This window comes from Girardinichthys multiradiatus, chromosome 5 (assembly GCF_021462225.1).
Source record: "Girardinichthys multiradiatus isolate DD_20200921_A chromosome 5, DD_fGirMul_XY1, whole genome shotgun sequence".
Lineage (NCBI taxonomy): Eukaryota > Metazoa > Chordata > Actinopteri > Cyprinodontiformes > Goodeidae > Girardinichthys > Girardinichthys multiradiatus.
Genome location: NC_061798.1, coordinates 45,491,043 through 45,513,333, shown reverse-complemented (window position 1 = coordinate 45,513,333; position 22,291 = coordinate 45,491,043). Strand labels below are relative to the sequence as shown.

The window sequence follows — 22,291 nt, the reverse complement described above, 5'->3', positions numbered from 1 at the left end:
TTCTGTCACAGTTTTCAACCATCTTTGATCAACTTGTTTATATTGTACATAACCCATTAGTCTTTGTTATCCTTTAATTCTGCTTGGTAGTTTAGTTAGGTTGTTTTAACATAGTAAAGAGATTGTTGATTGAAATATGTTTGACTTTGAGTTGACTTATTTTTGTTAATAAATTCTTGTATTTTAAGAAATTGTGTGAATTTATTCCATATGTGTGCAGAGTTTATGCTGTTCAATAATGTCAGAGCTCATCTCACACCTTTCCATTTTGTCCTAATACCATCGCCTTACTGGGCTGGTATTCACATGACAACCCTTGACAGACCGAAATATTATTTAATAAAATATTAAAATATTAATATTAAAGATTAAATAATATCTTCATATTCATAATTACAACAAGGGAAAATGTAAAAAAGTTAATGAGCTAAGAATATTTTTGAAAGGTGCTGTATCTGCCAGTCCCTTCCTCTAAACCAGTACCAAAAATGACAGCATGTGGCATGAAGACAACTTAAAAGCTAAAAACTAATGTGGGCCAATCGGTGAGATCTCAAGGAAAGACTTTTAAGAAGATAAATCTCCACTTGATGAATCTGTTGAACGTAACTATACCAAAGCCAGTTATCCCACCAGAACAAAGCCATGTACAAAAACATCCCAGCAGAGGTTCATACTGTATAAACAAACTAAGAGCACTTCACTTACACCATGCGCCATAATTTTTATCTGAAGCTCGGCAGGTAAGCCAGAAGTTGTTTATGACATTGTTTAGATGCCTTTTTTCTGTAGCTCATAAAAACTGTCACTGACATCTCATCCATAAACTGGTGATAGCAATGTGTTTATCATCTGTACACCAACATCCAGAACATAAAGCCCTGAAATTCGGCAAATTTCATTGTTATTTAATACACATCTCGTTCAGTTTAGGGTTTTTCAGAAATGTTATCATATTTTAATACCCTAGATTATGGCTTTAAAATTTATACCTTCCTTCAAATGCATCTGATAGACCAGAAAATAACCGAAGCTCAACATCTGGGATAAATTATTACCATCTTACCAGTTAGCACAGATTCATTTTCCTTTAGGCCTGTGTGTTTTGTTTCATCCCCAACCTTCGAAATATAATCAGCTTTTTATTACACGTGTTTGGCAACAAAAGCTTGTAATGATCAGACATTTATTATTTAGAAACCTTCCAACAGCCTCCAATAAACAGCTATTTCCACTGGAGGAGATCTCAGCTAGACGTCCTGATAAGAAACCAATAAAATGTGTCAATATTTATGGATTGGTTACAGATAAAAGCTAAACTTTGCCTCGGCATAGGGCAGTAACAAAAGAAATAATGTTATATCTGCAACCTGAACCTTATTGTGTAATTCTAGTTCCAACTGTGTCACAATGTATTTTAAGTGTTTTAAGTGCTGCTGATTCCATTTTGCAGTTTTCAAAATAAACAACACTTGGGAAACATTCAAGAGGAATACTCTTGAAAGAAATACTGCAGCATTGTTGAGGAAAAGTATAACTGCTCTCTGAATTTCAAGAAATACACTTAAGTAGATTAGACACTCCTTGAAGACATGTTTCTTCCTTTTACCTTGACATGCTGTCAGCGATGCAGTTCTGGCCCAAGAAGCCCTCATTCCTGGCTGAGAGCGACCCCTGTGACATCCCTGGCCGAGATTTCCACGACTCCATTAACGCTGTTACAGGAGAAATTAGATTCAACAAAGGGTTGGACGGGTCTCTCATGTCATGCCGTGTGAATGACATTGTTCCTTGCGCTCCAATCTGGTAATGGAATGAGTGTCCTCCAGAATTAACTCCAACAATGGCGGATGCGGACATGCTGTTATTCGCTTGGTAATAGCTGCCATCAGTGGACTCCTGCTTAACCCCTTTAGACAGTACATTGTTGGAGAACAAGTCTGTCTCATAGTTCCGATTCACAGAAGAAACTGGGGGCCCTAAGATCCCAGAGAGACTGTACTCATCAACGTTGTTCCTCAGGGACAAATAAGTGGTCTCCGATGCAGGGAAGACACCGAGAGAAGGTGACGGTTCACCAAAGGACGACTGGTTCATGCAACCCTCGTTTTTGTTTGGCTCACTCTTAATCTGTGTGATCAAAGGTGTGCTACTCACATTACATTTGGATCTCCCTAAACACATGCTCCTGAAGTCACTTTCAGGTTCATTCTTAATATACTTAACCATGCCCATCTGGTCCAACCCAACACTGAACACCTCCCCATCCATCATTTCTACTTTAGGGAACTCAAAGTTCTTGAAATCTGTGTCTCTGGTCATCCCTTCCGCTTCTGGACTGTTGGTGTCGTTCTGAACCAAACCTAGCCCACCTACAGGACTAGACACAGGAAACCCAACAGATGAGGGGTGCTGAGGGCTGCTGGCAGCCATTGGGCCCCCTGAGGCGGGACTGGAGATGGACAGTCTTGCTGTGTTACTGTTATTACTAGCAGCAGTACAGCTGCCACCTGTGGGGCTGGAAACAGATGACCTAATGTTACATGTAGTGCTGCAGGACGGAGGGGATCTCACACTACTCATACTCTGTGGGCTGGACATGGGGGACCTCATGACATTAAGAGGACTGGTCAGTGGGGGTGAACCAACTGTGCTGGACTCTACAGGGCTACATGTGACTGAATTCCTGCATTTGATGTTTACTAGCGTTGCCGCACACAAAGTCTGGCTTCCAGGGCTGCTTACAGATGAGCATAGTGGTCCAAAGCATGTAGGGCTGGTTGTAGATGACACCATGTTGTTACTGCCTCCAGGGCTTGATATGCAGCTGGAGGTCTGAGGGCTGCAGGACAGGGAGGACGCGAGCATAGATGCTGAGCTAACTGAAGTCCCAGTGGTACATTCCCTGGGAGTGGCACCTGGCTGTTGAAAACCAAATGGCTTCAACTTAGGGCTCTTTTTGGAGCCACACTGGTTCTCCTCCAGCAAGCGCCCACACACTGGATAAGGTTTCCCTGGGCTTGTGCTGCCTCCGTGATGGTTAAAAGCAAAGTCTGCCTCTCTGGCAGCGTTCATATAAAGGCCCATAGACTCAGCCACAGTCTTGGAAAGCTCTTTGGAGTCCATTTCCTGTTTAAGACCATGCAGGGTGTTGCTGAAGTGTGGGAGAACAAATGGCTGATTCTGGCTGAGTTGAACTGTTGGCTGCTCCTGCTTCTTAGTATTATTGTCTTTGCTGTCGGCTGCCTGGCTTCCAGCAGAGCAGTTGACATTGACTACGTCCATCAGGATGTCACTGCTAGTCAGACTGGAATCCTCCGTGCTGCAGGAGTACTCCATCGTGCTGGGGGCTTGAGACCATTTATTCTCTGTGTTGTCTCCTTCAAAGAAACTTTGGTATCCTTTGGTCTCCATTGCTGGCTCATTGATTCACCTGGTAAACAAAAAAATGTATGGGTATTAGACTGTATAAAAACTGCATATTTGACAAAACAGTGTATTTATAAACTTTTAGTAACCCTATGGATCTTAAACTCTTTAGAAAAAGTAACCACCACAGTGATTTTTACTATATTTTCTGCCATACCAAGAAAGATTTTAAAATGGTGCAAACCGAGCAACATGGTTAAGCTAGGTTTACTGTCATTTTCACATAAAAATACTAATTTTAGACGTAAACACACAAGAACAGAGCATAAGAAGTCCCCATCACTTGTTTCTATTTCATTCTCACCCACTTCAGTTCATACTGGAAGTTCTCCTTGTGTTCTGCAATGCACTTGTCCTTTGAGAAGTTACTGATAAAGCAACGATTTTTTGGGCTGTTGCTGCTTATCAGCTTTACAACAAAGTTAATTTGTTTGTCTTTACCTCACAGAGAATTAATACCAGAATTTCTTCAAAAAACACAAAGCAAACTGCCCAAGTAGTACTAGTGGTTGGCATCACTCATGGTTTTACTTCTTGCTTGCCCCAGTGAAATCCCAGATAAAATTTCAGCAAGACATTACATTAGACTTTAAACAGCAAATCACTTAGGGTTCCGTTTTAAAAGAATACAAAAGAAATCATTGCATTTGGATTTTCACATGTCCTGTCATGGCAATTCAGACAAACAATACAGAGATGCTGTTTGCCCACATCTACCAGGACAGATTTGCTCTACAAAAAGTATATATCAGGACGGAATCCTAATTGCGTGACTGACTTTATTAAATCCAGACTGATTCTAGTTTTAAAGAAGGCAGACTACATTGACTTGCAAACAGTGTTTGTATGACGTTCAATCACTTGGATTTGTTGTGTGTGTGTGTGTGTGCTTCGTTGTGTGTGTGTGTGTGTGTGTGTTTACGTTGAGTGTAAATGAGCGTGTTTGTCACCTGGAGGTGCATAGTTGTTAGAGTGGTAAGGACAGTAGAAGGGCTGCAACCCACACCACCCAAGATAAGGACGGGTAGACTCGGCTCCGGAATACCACAACAACACCAAGCAGACAGACACAAGGCACACCCCAAGGGCAGCCATGCTGTCTGCCCATTGGTATGTCGTCAGTAAAGCGCAGGAGCAGCAGGAGCAGCAGTCCCCAAACAAAGAGGCACAGGATGATACATAGGACGCCAAGCCCCCTGACCCAGCCACATCGCTATCTCCTACCGAACAGGCCAAGCACTGGACCCAGTCCCACCAGCGACCCAGGGCCTGCACCAAGCAGGAGAGACCCCCATCACGCCAACCAGGCACCAATCCACCACGGCAGCTGGAACTCATAAGGGCAAAGGTAGGGAGGGCAGGTGGGCAATCCCACCTGGTAATCTAACCCCTGGGAGTTCAGAAGGGATTGATTGCAACAAGAGCCCTGCGTAGTCCCTGTGGCCTGACTTATCCCCGGGAGCCATAGGCCACCCGACAGGAGCCCACCACTCTGGGCCCTTGCACTCACACAAAAAACAACACACCAAGGGGGGCAGCCACCTGTCGCCCCCATAACATCAGAGACCTCCAGGCTATCCCCACACTTCCAGTCCCACCAAAATAGTGCAGGCAATGGGGTAGGAGCAAAAAAGGACCACTGTGTTGAGATGAATGCGGATGTGTATGTCTTCAGTGCGTTATAACTGGGATTGTGTCGGTGGTGTGCAAGACCTCAATGCTTGCTGACAGCAGAATCTCCTAAACCCCCAACCCCAAAGCCGTAGGTGTCTCTAGTGCATTAAAAATGAGGTGCAGGATGGGGCCAAACATAGCCGAGGGGGGGCACTGAATAATAATCCCCCGATGCTGGCACAAACCGGCCCTCTCTTGTCCCACCCGCGGCCACATCAATACAGTGTTGACTGAGGCCAGTGAGCCACAGATTTTTTTAATTTTTTATTAATGTTCCCTAAGAACTGCATGTCTCAAAATAAGCCTTATACTGTACAAGTCTAGATATTATTCCCTTTTTGGTTGATAACGCGCCTTACCGCTGCACTTCGGGGACGTACTGACAGCTGTAAGAAAAAGTGCAAACCGGGGGTTAATTTATCTACGTGACGTCGCCAGATTCCCACCTCAACTGCGCCCCTATTGGACATTACAGTCAGAAATCCATCAGCTTCATCAAGTCATGCAGGGATTGGACAGAAAGCTGTCACTCAATAGTTCCTGCTTCTGAGACCACAACATTGCTGCGACACAACTTCAGCAGTAGTTTGCAGGCACCAGAGCAACAAGAATACAATAAAAATGTCGCACTGCAACTATTAGACACCACTGTAAGATGCATATGGTTTGCATGCTACCATGCAAACCTTTGAGCATAGAGCAAAGAAGCCGCTGGCTGAGTTAAACTTGTTTCGACTTAATGCAAAATTCCACCATGCATCCATTCCCACTTGTAATAAGTGTTATACCAAGTTCGTTAACTCTCAGATATAAAAAAGTGAATATTAAAACATGTCACATTGAATAATGCTGTTTATGGTCAGCCACGGAAATTGCCTCTGGGACTTTCTGCACATCCATTTTGACGGTGCGCAGAAATAAAAAGCCATAAGGAATACAGGCAATTATATTGCTTTTTGTTGCAAGTAAATATATTTTTGCGTTGTTCTCCCGCTATAAGAATGAGAAAAGAAGGTCTGAGCATAAAAGATGTAAATATAAATGATTTAAATATTTTTTGTTGAACTAGATATTTCCAAAGCTTCAAACACATCCATGCATAAAATGAAAATCTATTTCAGAATACTATTTTGCTATTCAAGTTGTCTAAAAAATTAAGCAGTGTGCATAAACTTATTGGAGAGTTTTATTATGTAGCAGACGGAAACCTGGCTGCCCCGGATGAAAGTTATTTCTCTCTCACAGTAATCCGACCTGGGATGCGAGTGTTTTAACATCCGACTAAACAACGAGGTTGTTCACTTAAATTATCACCCCGAAGCAGCGCCAAATTAAAATGCATACACTGAGCTCCGTCCTTCCTTACCTTAATTACGACATTCAGAGTTGTCAGGTGGCTGTGTTGCTGGGCAGCGATAATCCACAAGACGGGGAGAAAAGACGCGCACAGCAAAGTGAATAAATATCAACAAACGCGCTCTAACTATTCTTCCTGACACATTGCTATCAGTTTGACAGCTAAACGCACACCGGAGAAGTCTACTGCGTATTATCTCTAGTAATCCTCAACAGCGAGCTGCTGCTCCTGACAGGACGAGCCTCAGCGATGGGTCGGGCGACAGCGGCGCATAATCTCACATTATGGCTGTAATTTCACGGATTAATAAATATGGGGCCCTGCATTTAAAAAAAAAAAAAAAAAGAGGAGTAATAAAAAAACAAACCCAGGAGTCGGTCGGACTTGCAGTCAGATCGACGTCATTCTGTGCACATGGACCCTCCTACTGCAACGAGTGCAACATAAACTCCGAGGAGCGGGGGGAGGGTGCGGGAGGGGGGCGAGTGAAGGAGGGCGGGGCTCTCAGAGCGCAGGTAGACCGAGCAGTCTGGAAATAGGGCACTGCTCTCATCGCAGAAAACAAAAACCCTCTTTCATTACTGGTCTGTTTGATTTCACTTAAAAATAAGCTCCAGGACTCTCTTATACTTCACATGCTGTTGGATTTAGATTTCATCCATGCTGCCAGATTTTCTGTTTTCCTGTTTCCCAGCTGTACAATAGGTTGCCTAGTGACTCGAGAACCGCATTTAGCAATTAACACCAAGTTTACGCGACTCACAAGTACAGAGAGAGAAGTCATTCAGCTCATGTGGCGTGTGGTGCTTTAACTACTGTATCCACTAGGTGGAGCAACATTTCTATTACAGGGAACTGATAATCAAGACGTTACTTAATGCAGCTGGTGTCAAATTAAGACACAATTCAGCCAAAATTTAAAATTTGATCTAATTGTTTTTATCTATCTATTTATCTTTTTTTTTTTCCTACTGCTGCTAAAATAATACAATTTATTGGATGCAATACTTATGATAACGTTATATTGAAACATGTATCGTATTTTGATTTAAATACAACTAAAGTAAGAAAATACTGAATAAAATCCCACGAAATGTGATGGTTTTAATGAAAAAGGGATTTTTCAGTAGAATATACCTTTTTGTCAAAGTGCCCTCAGTCTGGCTGTCTGCTCAGTAACCAGGGTGCAGTTGGCAACTTTATAGACAGTTTTGCTCATGGCTTGGTAAGTGTAGTTTTAAAACAGCATATCGTTCATAAAAGTGATGGGTGGTGCTCCTACAGTTTCCAAACTTCTTGTATTACCAATGCTGACCTGTTTTGTTCTTTGTGAGCAAGGAGACAGTGTAGGCACCTTCTTTAAGCCAGTTTACCAACCATGCACAGCCACAGGTTGGGGAAGGGCATTGTTGTGTTATTCTGTTCTCCATGCAACAGAAAATTCTGGTCACTCCAGCTAGGACAGTAGCTGTTAAGTTATGGGAAATGTCATCTAAGTTCTGACAAGCCCAGGGAAAGTAACTGGTACAAATTACTTTTTCCAGTTCTTTCCAAAGCTCAGAAGTCATTTTGTTACCTCATCAGATACTTTCCAAGAACATGGTACCTGTTAACTTCAATGAGACTCTAGGAAGGTACATGATAAGTACCTGGTAAGTTTTGGAAAGTAATGAAAGGTACTTATAAAATCTAGAAAACAACTTCATAAGTTCCAGGATAGCATCTAGCAAGTTACTCCAGGAATGTCAGCTCTGAAGAAAAAAAATCTCTAAGTTATGGAAATTACCTGGTAAGCTCCAATAGAAGACAAGTATCAGGAAAGTAAATTGAGTTCTGGAAAAGTACGGGCTGTATTTAAGACTTTTGACACATTCTTAATACTGCGTATAATAATAATAATAATAATAATGTATCGCTAAAAATGATCTACAGAGTTGATATAAAGATCAAAACTAAGAAACCATCACAATTGAGCATTAAGGAATAATAACAAATAATTCATCAAACAACACAATTTTCAAATCATCGTACAAAGGGCAATACAACACAAAATGAATTTCATTTTGACAGGTTTTCAGCTTTACATGGAACTTTTTGGGAATGAACTGGTTCTAAAATGTTTTTTTTTTGTTTTTTTTTCCAGTTGTGCGTTGTCTTTGGTAGTTTCCATTGTTTTAGCTGAAATAAGAAGAGCAAATTGTATCTTAATGACAAGCTTTTGGTAACAAAGTATCTGAAGAGCTAGTTTATAACTGGTTCTTTGCAAAGTTATTTGTAATGTGTAACTGGTTTATCCGGTGTGTTTGGGAGCCTGAATGATTCATAGGTCAAAATTAATTAGCTCAACAAAAAAAGAAAATTGCTCCCTAAATGCTTGGATAAAAGAACAAAAAAAAAATAACTGCAGTGAAATATACTAAATTAACATAAGCCAAAAAAGGACATTAGTTTAAAAAAAAAAAAGCATTTATTAAAAAAATCCATAAGTGTCCTAAAGGATTAAAGTGATATTTAACCAACTTTGATGAAAACCAATCTGGCATAGTTAAGATAGCATTTTGTAACTTAGCTGAGATGAGATCATTTAAGTTCAAAGATAACGTCAACTTTTGCACTAATGAAAAATCCCATTGTGTCTGTGTTTACTCACTATACCAACATCAACAAAAAGGGCTTCTGCCTCATTGAGATTAATTTGTTATTTATATTTTACTGCCTATATCTCATGGCACCTTCATGAGTGTAGGCTTTGGTTTCACTTCAGCAACAGCCAATAATCAATTTAATGTGTAGAGTTTACACATTCTGTGCTGTTTCATGTGGCTGCATCAAAGCCTGCAAGTTGGACTTAGGTTGTTGATTCTATAGATTAGCTTCTACATTCTTCTTCACTGCTTATCTGGATTCTCCACGCCAACCTTTAGCTGCTACCAAAGCAAGGAAGCAGCGGTTAAACTAGCCAAAGATAACTGAGCAAATGCCTCTGCCTGTGATCTGCCTGTTAATCATTCCTGAATGGGAACTTGATTTGGAAAAAGCAAAATAATTCATTTAGGACTGATTTTTCTCATATACTTTGCTCTCTTAAATATTTCTCCTGTTTTTACCCTTTTGTCGCTCTAGTGTTTCAGATCAAAGTAATTTTAATATTTTAACATCATTTGAGTAAATACAAAAAAGTAATTTCAAATTATAATTTCATTTATTAAAAAAACTACCCATACCAGCCTCGCTCGGTCTGGAAAGCCCTGCAGTGACAACTGCCATCAAGTGTTTGCAATAACTGTCAATGAGCCTTTTAGATCACTGTGCAGGATATTTTGCCCACTCGTCCTTTTTTTTGTTGCAGCCACATTGGCGGAGTTTTGAACACAAACTCCCTGTTTGAGGTCCTGTCACACCATATCATTTACATTTTGTCATGATGTGGGTTTTGCGAAAGGACCAACGTGCAAGAAGATGCCAGGGGCCAGAGGAATGAAGGTAAGTTTGAGATGTAATTGCTCTCAATCACAGACCAGGCAGGAAAACCAAGAACATAGGAATCCAGAACCAGACCAGGACACAAAGTAGCTAAATCAGGCATAACAGTAGAAATAACGGTGCAACACAGGATATCAATGACAAGGAACCAGCGATAAACAATGACAATTAAAGAGCTTAAATACAAACGGAAATGCAGGGTGAACCAATGAACAGAGAGACTAGGTAATCAAGGGAAACTAGGAACAGGTGTGGAACAGACTGCAGGGAGACAGAGGGAGTGAGACCAATTAACATATTAAACACAGAACAGAAGGTAAAAAAGAAGGACCAGATTAAGTGAAATGAACAAAAACACAAACACCAAACTTAAATACTGGCAGGATACAACAAATTTAAGTCCAGACTTTGAATAGGCCACTCCAAAACATTAGTTTTTGTGTACTTGCTGGTGGTCTTGAGATCATCGCCCTGCTGTAAAACCCAAGTACACCTTAGCTGCAAGGCCAATACATATACACTTTATTGCCAAAAGTATTGGGTCACACCACCAAATCAATGAATTCTGGTGTTCCAATCACTTCCATGGATGCAGGTGTATAAAGTTTAGTGTGGAGAAACCTGACTGGCCTGCACAGGGTCCTGACCTCAACCTTTCGTGAACACCTTGGGGATAAATTAGAGCAGAGGCTGCAATTCTGGCTTTCTCATCCAACTATGAACACACTCCTAATCTTTGTTTATAGAACAGTTAAAGTTGCTACTGCCAATGGTGGGTCCATCAACAAATTGGTCCTTATAGCTTAAGATAGGATGACATCAAGGTTAATATACATGTAAAAGTAGACTGCATATTACCAAAATACTTTTGGCAATATGGTATATATACAGTATATATGTATATACACTTGAGTTCTTGTGATGTATATAGTGTCCAGGCCAGAAAGAAGTCTTGTGTAGTATGCATTTGGATATAATGGCTGTCAACACCACACAACAAAAGCCTTCTGCCAGATAAGTATAAATAACAAGCTGAAAGAAAACCTCCAAATCCAAGACTGCAAGAACAGAATTGTATTATTTTGTTCTTGGGAGAGAGACCACATTCTTCTGTTCTTATGGAGTATGTATTGGCCTTACATCATGCAGGGTCTGAATAAGCAAACGACTTATCAAGATGATGTTTTTTTTCTTAAATATGTAATGATGTAATGGGACACACCTTCCAAAAAAGTTTTCTTTTTGTTTCGTCCTTTCACAGATTATTTTCCCAAACATCTTTGGGATCATCAAGATCTTTTTGGCAGATGTGAGACAGGCTTTTTGTTTCTTTTAATCAGCAGTGGTTTTTGACTTGGAACTACCCCAATGAAGCAATATTTGCCATGTCTCTTTCTTATTGAATCATGATCTCTGACCTTAAATGACACAAGTCCTGTAGTGTTTTTGATGTTGCTCTTGAAGTAATTGTGGTAAGCCAGACTCCTGTGGGAAGGTTCACTGATGTTCCAATGTTTTCTCCATTCATGGTTCGCTGGAGTCCCAGAGCCTTAGAAATGTCTTTGTAAGCTTGTCCAGAATGAGAGATGTCATTGATTGTTTTTCATCTGTCCTTCAAGGGCATGATGTGTTCTTTTTAAAGATATTTTAGCCTACTTCATTATGCCAGACAGGTTCTATCTTTCCACTACAAGGGATTTAATAATATCACAGGTCAGGCAGTTATCAGACATGTGCATGGCTAGTGAGACTGAATCAAAAAATGAGATAAATTTGAACACAGTTTTTTGTATTAGTTGGGGTGTTTTTGATGTTAAAATTTGTTTGATGGTTTAAACAGGACAACAAAGCAAAACCAGAAGAAATCTGTAACTTGGCTAATATTTTTGACTGCACTTTACATTAAAGCAGTTCCCTCTTGTGAGATGTACAGTGCCTTGCGAAATTATTCGGCCCCCTTGAACTTTTCAACCTCTTGCCACATTTCAGGCTTCAAACATAAAGATATAAAATTCTAATATTTTGTGAAGAATCAACAACAAGTGGGACACAATCGTGAAGTGGAATTAAATTTATTGGATGTGTCAAACTTTTTAACAAATAAAAAACTGAAAAGTGGGGCTTGCAATATTATTTGGCCCCCATTGCGTTAATACTTTGTAGCGCCACCCTTTGCTGCAATTACAGCTGCAAGTCCCTTGGGGTTTGTCTCTATCAGTTTTGCACATCGAGAGACTGAAATTCTTGCCCATTCTTCCTTGTAAAACAGCTGGAGCTCAGTGAGGTTGGATGGAGAGCGTTCGTGAACAGCAGTCTTCAGCTCTTTCCACAGATTCTTGATTGGATTCAGGTTTGGACTTTGACTTGGCCATTCCAACACCTGGATACGTTTATTTGTGAACCATTCCATTGTAGATTTGGCTTTATGTTTTGGATCATTGTCTTGTTGGAAGATAAATCTCTGTCCCAGTCTCAGGTCTCTTGCAGACTCCAACAGGTTTTCTTCCAGAATGGTCCTGTATTTGGCCCCATCCATCTTCCCATCAATTTTGACCATCTTCCCTGTCCCTGCTGAGGAAAAGCAGGCCCAAACCATGATGCTGCCACCACCATGTTTGATAGTGGGGATGGTGTGTTCAGGGTGATGAGCTGTGTTGCTTTTACACCAAACATATTGTTTTGTATTGTGGCCAAACAGTTTGATTTTGGTTTCATCTGACCAGAGCACCTTCTTCCACATGTTTGGTGTGTCTTCCAGGTGGCTTGTGGCAAACTTTAAACGAGACTTTTTATGGATATCTTTGAGAAATGGCTTTCTTCTTGCCACTCTTCCATAAAGTCAGATTTGTTCAGTGTACGACTGATTGTTGTCCTATGGACAGACTCTCCCACCTCAGCTGTAGATCTCTGCAGTTCATCCAGAGTGATCATGGGCCTCTTGGCTGCATCTCTGATCAGTCTTCTCCTTGTTCGAGATGAAAGTTTAGAGAGACGGCCGGGTCTTGGTAGATTTGTAGTGGTCTGATACTCCTTCCATTTCAATATGATTGCTTGCACAGTGCTCCTTGGGATGTTTAAAGCTTGGGAAATCTTTTTGTATCCAAATCCGGCTTTAAACGTCTCCACAACAGTATCTCGGACCTGCCTGGTGTGTTCCTTGGTCTTCATGATGCTCTCTGCGCTTTGAACAGAACCCTGAGACTATCACAGAGCAGGTGCATTTATACGGAGACTTGATTACACACAGGTGGATTCTATTTATCATCATCAGTCATTTGGGACAACATTGGATCATTCAGAGATCCTCACTGAACTTCTGGAGTGAGTTTGATGCACTGAAAGTAAAGGGGCCGAATAATATTGCACGCCCCACTTTTCAGTTTTTTATTTGTTAAAAATGTTTGACACATTCAATAAATTTCATTCCACTTCACGATTGTGTCCCACTTGTTGTTGATTCTTCACAAAAAATTTGACTTTTATATCTTTATGTTTGAAGCCTGAAATGTGGCAAGAGGTTGAAAAGTTCAAGGGGGCCGAGTGCTTTCGCAAGGCACTGTACATGATTTGCGCAAAGAGCAAAAATATACCAAGAGCAAAAAGTAATTTAGGTTTGTATCTGTAATTCTTACTTTTATATAATGACAGTAAATGAACAGAGCAGAAAAAATCAGTACTGAATGACTGACATATTTGAAAAGTCCAAAGCAATCCCCTTAAATCTCATCAAGCAAGAAAAGTCTCTGATAGTCTAGCTTGAAAACACTCAACACAGCTTATTGCAGCTTTTAGAGAAGAAGAGGAGCCCTTTCAGATGAGTGATTGCTATGATAAGAAGCTTCCATTTCAGTATAGACACATTGCTGATAGCTCCAGAAGCTGAAAAGGCCATCAGCCTGACACAGAGGTGCGTGGTGTGCCTCAAAGGGACAGGTGAATTGGAGCATGTTAACGCTGAAGCAAAGCTCTTGTCAACCCGGCAGAAGAATCAGTCCCCATCCTGCGTGGTAATTACAGAGGTAAATTCAATCAGTGAAGAAGGTTGTCACCAGTTACCTCCTTCATCTCCTCGCTACTTTTCAGCTAATTTTTCCCTGTGATATTCTTTTTTTAACATCTAAAGAAATAAAGTGGCTTCATACTGCTACAACATAGTTCATAATTCCACTTCCACTCGTCTTCTGACCGTTACGGCTTACTCGCGTCAAGCATTTCTAGTCCTGCCTTTATTGGCAAACATGTAACTGATTTAGTGCCATGCCTTGTCCTGTTAAAATAGAGAAATTACATTCATTTCCCATTTTTCTTTCCAACTTTGACTTGGAGAGGTAATATTTTATCTCCATTAAGACATTCATTGCTGCTGTTGACCTTGCAAGTCCCAAATCTAAAACAAAGCATAGTTCTCTAATTAATAAGAAAAATGATCCTAAATCTGCATCAACAGATTTAGCAGAAGAGTTATGGTGGCGCAACATGTCCATCAAGCCAGTTTCAGGAATGAGGAATCAGACTGTCAAGACCTCAGACTCCACCTCTGAAAGGAATCCAATACAAAATACATTGGTCCCTTTAAACTGCTTTTGCAGGGGAAAGGACCACAGGAGGACCGTCCCACAAACCATCCTGGACCAGAACCCATAAGTAAAGGCCCAGCCAATATTTACATGCACATGAGCTTCTCTCCTAGTTTTCGGTCCTGAATGAGGCCCTGGTAAGCTTAAACTGTAAGAAATAACTGACTCTAAATCCTAAAGTTATCAGAAAAGTTGTTGAATCAGATTAATCGAACTTGGCCCTAATGTCAGGTTGAGCAATCAGGGATCTGGACAACCAGTTCATCCTTGCATACACTTTTCACAGATGAGTTATGAGTCCCAGAGATTAATGTGTTTTGGTGTGAATGTGCATATCAGCCCCAGAACAAAAGTAAAAGAACTTGTAAAGATGCTGGCTGAAGCAGATAAGTATCATTACCAACAGAGAAACAAGTCCTGTACCAACATCGGCTGAAAGGCCACTCAGAGAGGAAGAAGTCATTGTTCCAAAAACAACATAAAAAGCCAGATTACAGGTTCCAAAAGAACTCAGGGACAATGACCTTACTCTTTGGAGGCATGTCCTGTGGTCTGATGAAACTGAAACTGATGTGTTTTACATTTGGTGAAAGGGGAAGCTCACAGGTTTGGGAAAACCATCTCAACCATGAAGTACAGGGATGACAACATCATGGTGTGTTAGTGTTTTGCTGCAGGAGGCACTGGTGCACTTCACAAAATAGATGGTATCATGAGTAAAATACATTATGTGGAAATATTGATACAACATCCTCAGATATCAACCAGGTAGTTAAACTGGGTTTTTAAATGGAGAATGATCGTAACCATACAGCCAGATTAGTTCCAAATTGGCTTAAGAACAAGGTAAAAAATAAAATAAAATAAAATAAAGATTACCTTTTCATTTAAGCTTTGTACCATTGATTGTGTGCTAATAAACTAAATTTAAAAAAGAACATCATACTCAATGATTAGGAGTGCCCATCACAAAACCCTGATCTCAGTTCTATACAAACATTTATGGCCAGAATTGGAAAAAATGTGTGAATGTGGCAGCCCACAAACCTGATTCAGTTACCAAATGGTAGGGAGATGCATGTAAACTTCCAACATTTTAAAACATGTAGAAAAGCTTTAAAGGAATCTCTTGTTTTATTCTTGCATTTAGTGAATAGAAATGCATTTGGTGATCCTAACTGAGCTAAAACAGGAAAGGTTTGGTCTATTCAATCTCAAACATTGAAAAAAAGCATTTGACTATATATGTAAATAGCAATTTTCAGGTGTTTGCATTTGAGTCAATTTAACAAATGCCTTCTAAATAATATATTTGTGTCCAGCTGTTGAAACACCCACACCATAACAAAAGCTACAATTGTACAAAAGGGCGTATAACAATGGTTTGTATTTAGTGTATTTGATATTAGCTGATTGTTACTTGATTGTATTATGGCTGTTCAGGGTCTAAGCACTACGTGGCAGATAAAAAGAGTGAGGCTGATTAATGATTCCCAGAGATACGTTAATCACACTCACCTGGCACAGTTCCCTGAACCTTGGTCCCAACCACGCTGCTACACTGTCATCAATACATCAAATTAGGCGTGCTAATGACCCATTTTAAGTTGATGTCAAACAACAATGCAAACAGTTTGCATTATGTTGTCTGCAGTTGTGAGAACTGGAATATAGAATTCATATTAAGGAACCTTTTACAGTCAAGAAATAGCAAAGACAATTTCATGTTGAGTAAATAAAAAAATATTAATGATAAATAAATCTTAATGACCACTTCTCATGTTTTACAGTGCCTTGCAAAACTATGTATGCCCATTGGACCTTTTCAAACTTTGTCATCTTTCAACCACAACGCTCAAGGCATTATAACAGGATTATATGTTATAGAACAACAAACAGCAGGACATAATTCTGAGGTGGAAGAAAAAATGTTTTGTTTTTTTTCAAAGTTGTTTATGAATGAAAACATAAAAAGTGTGGTATGCATTTGTATTCAATACACCCCACTTCATAACTTTTATGGACAGGATTTCTAGACGCAGCCAAGGGCCGGAGGGGGTCTGGTTTGGGGACCAGTGGATTTCGTCTCTTCTTTTTGCGGATGACGTGGTCCTGCTGGCCCCCTGCAGCCAAGACCTACAGCATGCGCTGTGGCGGTTCGCAGCCGAGTGTGAAGCGGCTGGGATGAGGATCAGCTCCTCCAAGTCCGAGGCCATGGTACTCGACCGGAAAAGGGTGGCTTGTCCTCTTCAGGTTGGAGGGGAGTTCCTGCCTCAAGTGGAGGAGTTTAAGTATCTCGGGGTCTTGTTCACGAGTGAGGGAAGAATGGAGCGGGAGATCGACAGACGGATCGGTGCGGCTGCCACAGCTGTGCCGGTCCATTGTGGTGAAGAGAGAGCTGAGCCGAAAAGCAAAGCTCTCAATTTACTGGTCGGTCTACGTTCCTACCCTCACCTATGGCCATGAACTTTGGGTCATGACCGGAAGAACGAGATCCCGGATACAAGCGGCTGAAATGAGCTTCCTCCGTAGGGTGGCCGGGCACTCCCTTAGAGATAGGGTGAGGAGCTCAGCCATCCGGGAGGGGCTCGTAGTAGAGCCGCTGCTCCTCCACATCGAGAGGAGCCAGTTGAGGTGGCTCGGGCATCTATACCGGATGCCTCCTGGACGCCTTCCTCGGGAGGTGTTCCAGGCACGCCCCACCGGGAGGAGGCCCAGGGGACGGCCCAGGACACGCTGGAGGGACTATGTCTCTCGGCTGGCCTGGGAACGCCTTGGGCTCCCCCTGGAGGAACTGGAGGAGGTGTCTGGAGAGAGGGACGTCTGGGCGACCCGGTCCTGGATAAGCGGAAGACGACGAACGAACGAACGTAGTAGAACAATCTTTTTTAGGTCTGTCTCAGCCAGCTTTGCACTTCTGGAAACTGAAATTTCTGCTAAGTAGCTCCTGAATTGCCCCACTATGACATTAAAGGGTATCTCTATTCTATTCTATTCTATTCTATCTGTTTGATTGGAGTGTCAATCAAACTAAGATCTTGCCTCAGATTCTCAATTGAATTTAGATCAGAACTTTGACTGGACGTATCTAACATAAACCATTTCCTTCTACCTCTTTCAGTGTTCGTTGTCCTGGTGAATCCCTGTAAATAGTCGCCTACAAATGATTTTCCTTCAGGATCGCCATATATTCATCTCCCTCCGTGTAACCATTAACTCTGAGAAGCTTCTTTTGAAAAACAAGTTGTCTCCTCACCATGATGCTGCCACCATGTTTCAAGGTGGTGGTGGTGTATTTTGGGTGATTTGTAGTATTGGTTTTTACCACGCATTGCGTTTTGCAAGTGTTACCGGCACCAGATCGAGGGGAACCTGGGCCAGCAGCAAGCGCCATACAGGCTGAAGAGCACTGTGCAGCTAATACTCTGTGAATCAGAGAGGAGACAGCGATTAGGGTGTTGTCCGGGCCAGAGCTTGTTTATTCTGAGCTGTGTGCATTTTCAAGAAAAAAATACAATTCATACATAAATACAATTAACAATGTATTTACAAAGAAAGAAAAATAAAAAAGGGAACCAATCATCTTTTTTTCTCTTAAACATAAAATAACATAATAAACACAAAAATACTTACAAAAGAGATTCGGATATTAAATTAAAAGAACAAAACAGACAAAAGCATTGCATCTAATCACAATTGGTGATTATGAACGTTATGGCAATTATGAACATGGAGCTTGCCACAAACACACACACACACACACACACACACACACACATATGCACTTAAGAGAAATCCTCACACAAAAAATTACTGATAGATTAACATTTTAACAATGTTTAAATCCAGACACAACAGCGGTGACTGATTATGTCAATTAGATACATCCAAAAATCAGTTTGGGCTCTAACAGAAAACATGTGTTGAGATGGCTAAAGCTAACTATAAAACTGTTGAAATTACACGTAACATCAGTCACTTAAAATACTGCAGTAATAATCACAACATATTTTTATTACATTGAAATCAATTTTTGGGCTTATGAAAGTTGCCTTTTATCGTACCTGTAAATTGAGGAGACAGCGATTAGCGTGTTATCCGGGCCAGAACTCGTTTATTCTGAGCTGCGCATGCCCAGAACTGGAAACTTCAACCTCCCTGGCAGATCCACAGTGACACGAGAGTGCCCTCTACTGGACTTATAAAAATTGCATGTACACAATATAACCAAAAATAGAGGGGTATTATTTCAACAAAGTTTTTTTTTATGAGGTTCCTATGAGGGCCAGAAGGGGTATACAGTTCCCCCAGTGAGTCAGCGTGTGCTAAAAGACTCCTGCCAGTGGGACATGCAGAGAAAACCTCTAAAGGCACCCAAGAGGTGCCTTATCCACCCTATAACTTATTTTTAATGCCGCTGACCCCTTGCATTGTGTGGACCCCAGGTACCCTGCTGCTTCTGTCTGGGCCAGCTCTTTCTTAACCTTGACAGACCTGAGCAGTGCCCAAATTGTTTAAGGTTAGGCACCGATTCTTAAATATATGTCCTACTTCATACTGCCATTACATGTTACAACAAGACATCAAGATACCTGAACGCCCCCACTTGAGACTAACACCATCCCCTCGACCTGGTGGGAGCTGCCCATGTTTATCCAATTCTGAACAATTGCCTCAGGCTTAAACCTAACTTTAATAGAATAACCAGGAATATCTTGCAGGAAGGAACATCAATGTTGGGTGCACTCTTTGCTCAGTGGAGGGTGAGGGCGATGGCCTGGTCAAGCCAACTTCAAGCATCATTATCTGTTGCTTGAAATCTTTGAGTTTAAAGACTTACACATCTTCTGCTACACGGAGTGGTTAGTTTGCATTTATCTATTTGTCAGTTTGGATCAAACATTTTTGGAGGATGTTATGTTATAGTAACATCCATCTATTTTCTATACTCGCCTAACCCTTAGGTAAGGTTTTGCTTCGCGCCGAAATACAGCCTGAAATAAGAATCCAACTGCTCTCCATAATACAGGTCCTTCTCAAAATATTAGCATATTGTGATAAAGTTAATTATTTTCCATAATGTAATGATGAAAATTTAACATTCATATATTTTAGATTCATTGCACACTAATTGAAATATTTCAGTTAGTGTGCAATGAATCTAAAATATATGAATGTTAAATTTTCATCATTACATTATGGAAAATAATGAACTTTATCACAATATGCTAATATTTTGAGAAGGACCAGTATAGTGCTTCATCAGAAACAACAAGCAATAATGGAAGACATATTCTTAGTTTAAACTAAAAAAAAAAGTGCAACTGTGATTCTTACTTGACATTTTTGTTATTTTGTGTTGAACATAATACAGAGAAAACCAGAAAACATCAGAGAAGTAGCCAGTCACAACATCTAAACTCCATGTGACACTGTGACCTTTACCCAAATGAACCAAGTGACTGTTTCTGTGTAACTTTTAAAGGTTACCTTTTGTTTTGTCTCACTTAGAGCAAAGATTCACTTATGGATTGGGATTTCATTAGAATGACAAAAATATTTCAGCGAAAGCAAGCTAAATTTTTTAATGGAAATATTGATTGCCATCCAACACCTGTTATCGAGTGTTTGGGTTGTATTTGTAGCTCTTTATTTAAACTTATATGCTATGGTATTATGCAACTGTGGAAACTGAAAAACATTAGATTTTATCCAATACTATGCATGGAATTATTTAGAATGTAAGTACAACAACCAATACAGCAAATTAAAGAAAAGAGTGAGTAACTTTATTATTGACTGCATAAATAATGCCAGAAGATCCATGCATAGGCAAAGAAAATGTTCTATTTAGGCACCCCACAAATTTATTTACACAACTTGAACTTTTTTATACCATGTCATATCGCGTTCACATTCTGTTTGAATTTTATGTGGTCAAAACAACTTTGCACATATTTGTACATTAAAAGTAAATTTTTAAAAAGTGTGGTATGCATTTGTATAAAAGGTCTGGAGTAGAGATGTGTAGGTGTTTAAATCCAAGTTGAACAACAATGTCCAAAGCTTTGAATATCTGACTAAGCATTGTTCATTCCATCCATCCATCCATCCATCCATCCATCCATCCATCCACCCACCCACGCTGGGCGAATCTCATCCACCCCTGGGGCCTTACCACCGAGGAGTTTTTAATCACCTCGGTGACCTCAACACCAGAGCTTGGAGAGCCTGCCCCAAGGTCCCCAGGCTCCGCTTCCTCAGTGGAAGACGTGCCGGTGGGATTGAGGAGGTCTTCGAAGTACTCCGCCCACCGACCCACAACGTCCAGAGTTGAGGTCAGCAGCACACCCTCCCCACTGTAAACAGTGTTGGTGGTGTACCTCTTCCACCCTGAGACGCCAGATGGTGGACCAGAATCGCCTCGAAGCCATACGGAAGTCGTTTTCGATGGCCTCTCTGAAGTCCTCCCACGCTGGAGTTTTTGCCTCAGCGACCACCCGAGCCGCATGCCGCTTGGACTGCCAGTACCCATTAGCTGCTTCTGGAGTCCCACAGGCCAAAAAGACCCAATAGGACTCCTTCTTCAGCCTGACAGCATCCTTCACCACCAGTGTCCACCAGAGGGTTCGAGGATTGCCGCCGCGACAGGCACCAACAACCTTGCAGCTCCGGTAAGCCGCCTCGGCAATGGAGGTGCAGAACATGGCCCACTCGGACTCAATGTCCCCCACCTCCCCCGGAATGTGTTTGAAGCTCTCCCGGAGGTGGGAGTTGAAGCTCCGCCTCACGGGAGACTCCACCAGGCTTTCCCAGCAGACCCTCAAGATTCGTTTGGGTCAGCCAGGTCAAACCAGCATCCTCCCCCACCATCGGAGCCAGCTCACCACCAGGTAGTGGTTAGTGGAAAGCTCCGCTCCCCTCTTCACGCGAGTGTCCAAGACATGCGGCCGCAGACCTGATGACACAACAACAACGTCGATCATCGAACTGCGGCCTAGGGCGTCCTGGTGCCAAGAGCACATATGGACACCCTTATGCTTGAACATGGTGTTAGTTATGGACAATCCATGACGAGCACAGAAGTCCAATAACAAAACATCACTCGGGTTCAGAACGGGAGGGTCATTCCTCCCAACCACTCCCCTCCAGGTCTCACTGTCGTTGCCAACGTGAGCGTTGAGGTCCCTCAGCAGAACAAGGGAGTCCCCCGGAAGGATGCTCTCCAACACTTCCTCCAAGGACTCCAAAAAAGGTGGGTAGTCTCAACTGCCATTTGGTGCATAAGCACAAACAACAGTCACGAGACGGATGGAGGTAAATGCAGGGCAACCCTATAACAAAAACCTATTACAGGATGCAAAAGACCTGAGACTTCAGAGGGGAGGTTAACCTTTTAGCATGTGAACTACACTAAACATGCAGCCACAACTACATAGAATGGTTTAGATAAAAGCATATTTACGCATTAGAATAGGCTAGTCAAAATCCAGACCTAATACCAAAGGGAATTCTGTGTCAAGACTTAAAAACTGATGTTCACAGAAGCTCTGCATCAAATCTCACTTCAAATGAGCTGTTTTGCTAATAGGGAATAGGCAAAAATGTCAGTGTTTGGATGTGCCAAGCTAGTAAAGACACGTCAAAAGATTTGCAGCTTTAATTGTGGTGAAAGGTAGTTCTACAAAGTATTGACCAATGAGGGCTAAACATAAATTCACATTTCAGATTTGTATTGTTAAAAAAAAAGACCAAAAAATATTTTCCCTAT

The 22,291-nt window shown here is 41.3% G+C and overlaps 1 protein-coding gene across 5 annotated transcripts in view; it reads right to left on the bottom strand.

Annotated features, from left to right (window-relative positions):
• The window catches only part of nr3c2 (nuclear receptor subfamily 3, group C, member 2), a 135,191-nt gene extending 116,569 nt beyond the window's left edge, over positions 1–18,622 (bottom strand). The window contains exons 1-2 of one of the 5 annotated variants that reach the window (XM_047364521.1): positions 18,585–18,622; positions 1,610–3,433 (exon numbers count right to left, since the gene is read on the bottom strand). In XM_047364521.1, the coding sequence (XP_047220477.1) occupies positions 1,610–3,414 (1,805 nt within the window). In that variant the 5' untranslated portion in view covers positions 3,415–3,433; positions 18,585–18,622. Of the gene's footprint in view, positions 1–1,609; positions 3,434–6,469; positions 6,785–6,827; positions 6,908–16,038; positions 16,171–17,776; positions 17,979–18,584 lie in introns of those variants that run through there. The other 4 variants (XM_047364518.1, XM_047364519.1, XM_047364520.1 and 1 more) reach the window with 4 other exon arrangements.
• Between the last annotated feature and the right edge of the window lie 3,669 nt (positions 18,623–22,291).